The sequence below is a fragment of the Nanorana parkeri genome, unplaced genomic scaffold (genome assembly GCF_000935625.1).
Source record: "Nanorana parkeri isolate BGI_ZX_2015 unplaced genomic scaffold, ASM93562v1 scaffold251, whole genome shotgun sequence".
Classification (NCBI taxonomy): domain Eukaryota; kingdom Metazoa; phylum Chordata; class Amphibia; order Anura; family Dicroglossidae; genus Nanorana; species Nanorana parkeri.
The window spans coordinates 639,315-648,096 of NW_017306519.1; the positions used below are offsets into that span (position 1 = coordinate 639,315).

Below are 8,782 nucleotides of genomic sequence, written 5' to 3' on the forward strand. Positions count from 1 at the left end.
CTCCACAAAAGTCAACTGAATTGTCAGCCAAACAGTGACTACAGCCAATCAGATGCAGTCACTATTCATGGATTTACACAGCCGCGGGTGCTAGTGGTCTGCATACAATAGCCAGCATTTGAGAGAAATCTAGCTGTGTATAACTGGCTTTCTACTAGAAAAGATCCAGGAGACTGAGACCAGACAGTGGAAAAGAGCTACCAAATTTACTCAACTAAGTGAAATGCAAGAGACCGATAAAAGGAACACATGACAGAGGCACAAGACAGACATGAAACAAAGACGTACTCTTGTAGTTCCAGTGTATGCTGGTGACCTGGATCTCCTGAGTAGGAATATACTCCTCTACAAACTTCTTCCCCTGCAGCCGATGCCACAGGGTGGTCTTTCCGGTGTTCCTGTCTCCCCGAATAACTATCTTCACTAGAAAACAAGAGAAGCAGATCATTACACACACACACACACACACACAATTCCAATAAAAACAGAGTTCACCTCATACAGATTGGTGCATTTCTGAAAGCGGCAACTTGTGCATGCTAGGAGGTTAGGTTGTGGGGCAGTCAGGTGTAATGGTGGCCATACACTCTACAACCATCGCAAGACTTTAGTCTTGCGATGGTTGTACAGGGATTAAAAAAAACGTACGATCTGCCTATCTTGGACAGGCAGATCGCACTCTCGATCATCAGGTCTGTTCTGGAGAAGGGAGAACTAGCTATGGAAGGAAAACTAAAAGGGAAAAACCAGGTGATTGGATTCATACGGCTTTCTCTGACTAGTTCTAGAACAGATCTGCCTCTTACACTTCCCAACAGCAAAGCTCGCAGAGCTACAAAGGCAACGCAAGAACACAGAGGCATAAAGGACTAGCGTAGGCCTTAAAGTGTCTGTATACCCAAAACTTTTTTTTTAGAGGGGGGGGGGGGAGATAAAAACCCCAGCCAGATTATTTATGCTTTTTGTGAGCCATTAGGAAAATGTCTTCACTTCCTGTCCCAAAAGACACAATAGCAAGTTACAGGAAGTGAGGAGAATTCCCCTCAGACAGTTTTCCCTGGTACAGGTGTTCCCATTGGAAGATTTACTCCTAGCTCCTGTTCTGCGGCATCTTTAAAATCTGGATTTCCCCTCACTTGGTCAGCAGTACAATTAGAGGGGTGAATCTCCCAAATGGGGCCACAGACAGTAATAAAAACTAGACAGATGGACTAACCCTTCCCCACTGGATTCCAAACTATAAAAGAAGGGTTTTGCCTAGAGATACACTTTAACATGGCATTTCCAAACCAAAGGTGGTAATATACCGGACATTCTGTACCTTCTCTGTATTTATAATGATAAAAAAGGAGATAGAACATTTCTTTTCAAAAGTAAATAAAAAAAGGATTGCATATGAACTTTTAAAATGCTCCACTTTCTGTGTTCTCCAAATGCTTGTACATATTTGTGGTGCTAAAAATAGACCTGAATGCCTCAGAGGAGAGACATATCCCCCTCTTCCAGCAAAGATGGGAGCATATTAGTCAGTTGCACAGTGGCTGCTAGCAAGTATGCTGCCAATTACTGATTGTTTTATTCGATAGTACACAATCCCCTGCAAACAGCGTCACATACACTATACAAATACATAATACCCTATATTAGATGCTTTTTGTGAACGGGGGCAGCAAAAGATGATGTTTATCACTTTAGTTACCCTTTTATGTTTATTTCCATACAGAGATCTTGTTAACCACTTGAAGTCCGTGGTGTAAAACTCCCTTCCCGTCCAGGCCATTTTTCAGTATTTAGCGCTGCGGTACTTTGATTGACATTTATTCCGTCATGCAACGCAGTACTGAAACAAACTTTATACCCTTTTTGGGGACAGATAGAGCTTTCTTTTGGTGGTATTTAATCACCACTGGGGGTTTTATTTTTTACTATATTAAAAAGGAAAAATGACAGAAAATGTAAAAAAAAACAAAAAACTAGGGGGCGCACGCACGTGTGAGTCTGCCGTCCGTTTTTTTCACAAAGGGCAGACGGCAAGCGGTTAAAAGGTAACTAAGGCCAAACCTTTTTTGGACTATAGTTCTCTTTTGGGTCACAGGAATATATAAACTAATATACTCCTGTGACCCAAAGTCAGCATGTAGCGGACTACTGCCCGCTATATGCTGACAGCCCAGAGCCGCACTGCAGCCAGGAAAGATGCGGACAATATTAACGGTATCCACCCCACTGCCTGATTGACAGCTGGATCTTCCTCTCTAGAGCCAGAGCTAGCTGTGCCCGCCCCAACCCCTGCCTGTCCCTCCAATGAGCGTTGGAGGAACAAAGAGGGGAGGGAGAATCCCTGCAGGGAGCAGTGACTGACAATCACCGCTATCTGCATGGAGAAGACTGTGGGCTGAGCAGTCAACGGTTTGTGATCGCTCAGCTCTCAATCTATAGAGCCGGCATGTGACAGCTGCCTCCAGATAAACAGACATAGAGGAGCTGTTTTACCTTGCAAAAGATTTTAAATTCTGTTCAGCAAGTCTAGTGCTCATGGTAACCTTTACCAGACAAAACAGATCATGGACGGCTCTGTAGGCTGCACTGAGGCAAAGCACTACAGCCTGGTCTAGGATCCATCCACCCAGTGATTTAGCAATGAAGGAGCAGCAGCCCACTGATGAGATCATTACTCTGCCCTTTTACTTTCAGGAAGTTCTTAGTGTTGAATGGACAGTGCTGTGCATAGCATTGGCTCCTAATGCTGCCCTTTCCTCTTCCAGTCTGAGTACTACTGTGCTTACAGGAAGCTGATATCAAGACAAATTTAGGTACTTTGTCAACAATGTTTCCAGACCCACACGGGGCTACCCGGTGCCGGACCCACACGGGGCTACCCGGTGCCGGACCCACACGGGGCTACCCGGTGCCAAACCCACACGGGGCTACCCGGTGCCAAACCCACACGGGGCTACCCGGTGCCAAACCCACACGGGGCTACCCGGTGCCAAACCCACACGGGGCTACCCGGTGCCAAACCCACACAGTGCTTCCTTCAGAATGGGCGAAGAAAGCTTCTGATTTTCAGACTCACCCACTGTCACACAGACAGGGCTTCCGACTACCCGGGACAGAGCTTACAATTTTTTACAGACTTTCAGAGATGATTATGTCTGAAGAGAAATGCATGAGCTGCCATAGCGGATATATTGTAAATCTCAGTTTTCTGGCTAACTCTGCCTTCAGTACATTCTGAGTAACAGCCTGGCTTCCGTTTGCTTCAGAAATGGTTGTCTCACCGTTCCAGTCAGTGGGAATGCAAAAGCAGCTTGAAGCTTAGATAGAGGCCAACTGCCAGCCAATTGGACCTGTTGATGACCTCTTAAAATTAGTATTAAAACTCCCAACATTTTTTCAATAATGAATCCAGATAAACAAATCTACATTGCCCAGCAAAGTGTTTCTTCACATTTTTGCCCAAACACTCACAGCCATCATGTTTATGAACAGCTGTATCCAAACTCTCTCAGCTTGGGTTCCCTGAACTTCCTGTCCAGTACAAGATCACAAGGGACAGCCCTGTCTCCAGCAGCCATATATCTACTAGCTTGGAGAAAGGAGGAGAGTGGCTTGCCTTGCTGTGCCTATGTGTTTGCGGACACACACAGCTTACTAGCACACACAAGGGTAGCCCCATAGGACCCTGCAAAGGAAAGGAGCCACCCTAAAATACAGGATATCAGGGCCAGTGCTCAGGGGACCAGCTGATTCATTCATCCATTGTAAGCAATTTAATCAGCATTTAGAATAACTTTTTGATTGTAATATCACTTTAATGATCTGAGATGCATTTCAAAATGGCCTCAAATACGAGAAGAAATGCAGTGGAAAGAAAGCTGCAGTTACCCATCAACACAAGCCACTACTGATATATAACAGGCATGCAGCACCAGAAGTCAAAGCTGCATCTTCACTCCCAGTCAATGACACAAAGTACTGAAGGCAGAGACAGACAGGCAACTAATGTAATGCATGTTGGCAATGGCATCATCCATATTTCACTCAGCAAGTTCCCTTTAAGACAAGGCCAATGGAGATGTTTGTTCTGTAAGGTGGAGTATGCGGAACTGGACTTCATTCATTTCATCCTTGCACAGACAGGTCAGGATTTTCCATATCTAATCTTACGCTGGGTATGCAATCTTTATTTACTTTCAAGGGAAAAGAGCTTTCACTGAACCTCAAATCAGTTAAAGGAAATCTGTAGCAGGACAGTATGAAAGCTGAAAATGCTAGCTGCCTGGCTGTCATGGTGTTGCAATGGCTTGAGTACTCTCCGAAACACATTGACGTGTGATATTTATGCAGATAGGGAGTTCTGACTTCTAATCTGAATGGTTGTACTAGATCAGTAAGTATTGAAGACAGAGCCCAAGGCCCCTTTCACATGGGAAATCCATTTAGATCCATCTGTCGGTTTTTCAGAATACTCCGATTAGAAGGCCAAAGTAACTCTATGGGTAGCCAGATGTGTCTGTTTATTTTCGACATCCAATTATTCCCGACTCCATCTAGGACAGAGTAGACGCTTTTGTTCCACTTCCTGTCCCTGTGATGCTCGTACGCAAAAAGGATGGCTATGTTGTCACCATGACAAGAGGAGATAGACAGCAATACAGTCATTGTGAGAAGTACTAACTCTTCCTACTAAAAATTTGTTTTTGTGTTTGCATCATTCACATCAATTCCTGTCCTGACAAAAAACGAGGGGAAACCTCCCCAATAGAGACAAAAAAACAAAAACAATAAAAACCCCGACAGACTAATCCCTCCCTGCTTTATCCAAGACAAAAAATAAAGTTTTGGCTTATAGAGGACCTGAACTCTGCAAAATGTGCTAAAAAAAATACAAACAGAGGAGACTAGTCACCAATACGTGGTCACCAACGTGGTTACCAAGTCTTTTTCTGCACTGTGCATCTCTGTGAAGATGGTCACCTTGGTGGAGGAGCAGAGTATTGCTTCCTTATGTCAGAGCTGCTTCCCAATACTTATTTTATTATTTTTCTAAATTTTTATCTATATTATTTTTTTCCCATTTAGATTTATTGCTAATCACACAGGGGATAACAAGCCCCTGTTTGATAGCATTTGGAGGCGACAGGTTCCCTTTATTAAACCTATCACCTACAATACAGGAGTAGCACAGCACTGTGTTGGATCTCCTGTGACAGCTGAGATGGGAAGGCTGAGAGTACGACGTTCCTGTCTCACTGCTCACACGGAGCAGACCAAAGAACGGACGTTCTCCACTCTTCTCCCCGCTCTCCATCCTGAACTACTTTGCTGGGGGACCCCGAAAACCATGGCGAGGAGGGAGGCATCAAGCGGGGGAGAGAGGCAGCCAGTGGTGGGGGTGGACCAGCAGGCTTACCACAAGTGATCACTAAGATCACTTGTCTTAAACGAGTGGCAGCTTCTCCGCTGTACATTTAGCCCTGCTTGCCCGAAGCAGTGCTAAATATAGAGAGAAAAAAAACAACCGCTCAGCATTGCATGTCCCAGGCATCAAGCATTACCAATTCAACACCCCTGCCTAAGCTTGTGTGCCACCAGAGGAGCCTCTGCAGCCCTCTGTGGCACACGTGCCATAGGTTCACCATAGAGAAAATATAGGAGCCCTGGTAGAAAACAGATTTTTGTATTCAAAGGAAGCTTTCAATATAGAGGTCACCATTGTTGACCACCTTAAATACCAATTTCCCATTATGTTAGTCGACCAGCTTCAAATCCCTTTGGAGCAAGCATGCAGATTAGGAAAACTCAGAACTCCTGTTGTACATGCTTTTACTGAGCCGGTGACTCAAAGTATTTTCAGGAAGGCACTGGATCAGTATGACAGGCAAGGAATTCCAATTTTCAAAATGAAAGGTCAGGAAATATGATTTGTACAATAGGTGTCACCCATGGTGACTAGTATCCGTGATCACTTTTCAGGTGCAGGTAATAAATAAAACTGCATAACTGACTGGTGTATATGGGCAACAATCCTAGTACATGGTTTGACAAATCCCAGGCTCCAGGTTGCCATGGCGACTAGAAATTGCATCCTGGCACCTGGGCTTTTATCAGCTCGTTCCCGATCCCCTGCCGCCGCCTCCACATCAGTTCTGCTCCTCCGGTTCTCCTCCCCACTGGGAGCCTGCTGCATGCTGCGGTCTGTGTTCCCTTTGACCCACGCGGTTCTTCCACCCGTTTCAGCAGAGGCAGCGGGAGGATCAGTGGGGACACAGACTGCTGCAGTCGGCACTCAGAAGGGAGGACAGACCACCGTGCAACCCTCTTTGGGACTATTGCACTCGCCCACTGTCAATCAGCAGAGCAGGTACCTGAAGGAGAACTTTCTCCTTCAGGTACCTGCTCTGCTGATTGATAGCAGGCAGTGGGCAGGCGCAATACCCAGTCTGCTATTGCAATTTGAAATGGCCAATATCAGGTGGGCTATTGCTCCCAGCCACTGCCTGCTGTGTTTACATTCAGCTGCCTCAGCATGCAGCTGTCATTCTCCAGCTAAAGCTATTCAAGTGGAAAGGTGACACTAGGGGTCCCCTAATGTCACCTTAAAGAGAACCTGTTATCTCCCATGTGCTCTCACATAGGAGGCTTGTGTAAAAAAAAAAAAAGTTAAAAAGGAGAACTATGAGGTGAGTGCTTTTCACTCACCTCATAGTTCTAGCCGACCTGTGACAATGAGACTGTCACAGGTCGGCTCAGTAGATCGGGAGGTGAGCGAACACATACCGGCGTTCGCTCACCTCCTCTCGAACCTGTCACGGCTCTCTGCCGTGACAGGGGAGGGGCTGGATTCCCCCCTCCCCGCTTTGATCGGCCACCGCTGACTGGCGGAATGGACAAGGGGGTGGGTACAGCTGGCTCTGCCTCTAGATAGGCAGAGCCAGCTGTCAGTCACGCAGCTGGGCGGATCCTGGCATAATTGATCCTGGCAGCAGCTCGCAGTATACTGAGCCTAGGGTGACGGAAGGACGCTACTTTGTGTCCTCCCGTTACCCTAAGGTGAACTATGGGGAAAAGCCTTAACCCCATATATTCTGGGTCCTAACTTGTTTAGCTGGCTCCCAGAATCAAAGCAAATTTTTCAAGCCCTGCCCTAGTATTAATCCTACCCGTTATATAAGCCTTTTCAATGACTGCAAGGAAGATTTTTAATCAGGATAAAGTCTGTGCGCTGTCAGAAGAATTCCACTGCTGCACGGTCACATGCAACTCATAAGACATCCGTAGCCAATGCTTCCTTTCAGAAATAGTTACAGTGGTTTATTGAACTTAACATATAAGTTACCATAACACAAAGTTTGTACCTGACTATTACACAGACCTTCTGGTCACAAATTCAGAACAAGCATGCATGCCAGGAAAGGTAGATGTACCACACTGCAAAACTCTTCTGGGTCAGTGACTCAAATTGTTGGACGCCAAAAGGTTTAACAATACAGCAAAGAAATCAGCATTTGCAGGATTAACTTTTTTAAAATGTTATTAATTGTATAATTTAGGGAACCCTTTAAAGATTATGTTAAAGGAGAACTATGAGGGGAGTGATTTTCAATCTGAGCCGGCCTGTGACAATGAAACTGTCACAGGTCGGCTCAGTAGATCGGGAAGTGAGCGAACACATACCGTCGCTCGCTCACTTCTCGATCTATCCCTGCAGAGAGCCTTGACTGTCACTCACGGCTCCCTGCAGGGATCCCCCACCCCCCCCCTGTCCGATCCTCCAACGCTGACTGGCAAAACGGACGGGGGAGGGCACAACTGGCTCTGCCTCTGGATAGGCAGAGCCAGCTGTCAATCCCGCAGCTGGGTGGATCCAGACAGTATTGTCGGGATCCGTCCCAACTGCGGCATCTCAGTATACTGTAGCTCGCGGTATACTGAGCTTTGGGTCACGGGAGAACGCTAGTTTGTGTTCTCCCGTGACCCTTAGGAGAACTATGGGAAAAAGCCCTGACCCCATAGTTCTCCTTTAAAGCTTAACTCCAGGCAAGCAGCTATGTACATATTAAGGAATTGTTTTACCAACTTAAGGAGATGTAAGTTTGCTGAGCAAGCCTTGTGATCCAGGCAGCCCTGCAGAAAAGTGTAGCTGGGTCACTGACCTACCCTGTAGAACAGATTAATCAAGATCACACCCCTTGCTTGCTGACTGGACAATGAGGGAGCTGAAATACACCAAGAAAGTCACTACTCCGTCAGCATGTTCACTCACCACGTGCTATGTAGCAGAGCCTTACTGGCTCCAAGTGCTGCCCTTCCCTCTCTCAGTTTGAGTGCTGCTGTACAGATCACTATAGGAGGCTGATAAAAAGACACATTCAGGTACTTGCACTAGTTGAATTCAGCTGAATAAGATCTTTTTACTATTTGCCTGGAGTTTAACTCTAAAAACAAAAACATGGAACAGCAAATAGCATATGTCTTACTATTATATTGGACTCCTTTGGCGAACCGCCTCTGTAGCACCTGGTTCATGGACTGAAGGCCGGCAGGGATATTCTTATCTTTCATGGTCGATATGTCCGACCCGACCAGTTTCTTTAAAGCGGAAAACATCTTCTCTTTTGCAGATGGGGCGAGCCCGCAAGATCAACACAAACGTCTGATGGCTTACAGTGAAACTTCTTGAGACCACACTCCAAATGTCAGTTAGAAATACTACAATATATCTGCTGGAAGGGAATGTCGGAGGAAAACCTATAGCAAATATCAGATGTGAGTAGCC

At 45.9% G+C, this 8,782-nt stretch overlaps 1 protein-coding gene across 1 annotated transcript in view; it reads right to left on the reverse strand.

Annotated features, from left to right (window-relative positions):
- Nucleotides 1–8,782, reverse strand: part of RABL6 (RAB, member RAS oncogene family-like 6) — a 33,369-nt gene extending 24,587 nt beyond the window's left edge. Inside the window, exons 1-2 of the mRNA XM_018556767.1 lie at nt 8,484–8,782; nt 289–423 (exon numbers count right to left, since the gene is read on the reverse strand). Of these exons, the coding sequence (XP_018412269.1) occupies nt 289–423; nt 8,484–8,613 (265 nt within the window). The 5' untranslated portion in view covers nt 8,614–8,782. The remainder of the gene's footprint in view (nt 1–288; nt 424–8,483) is intronic.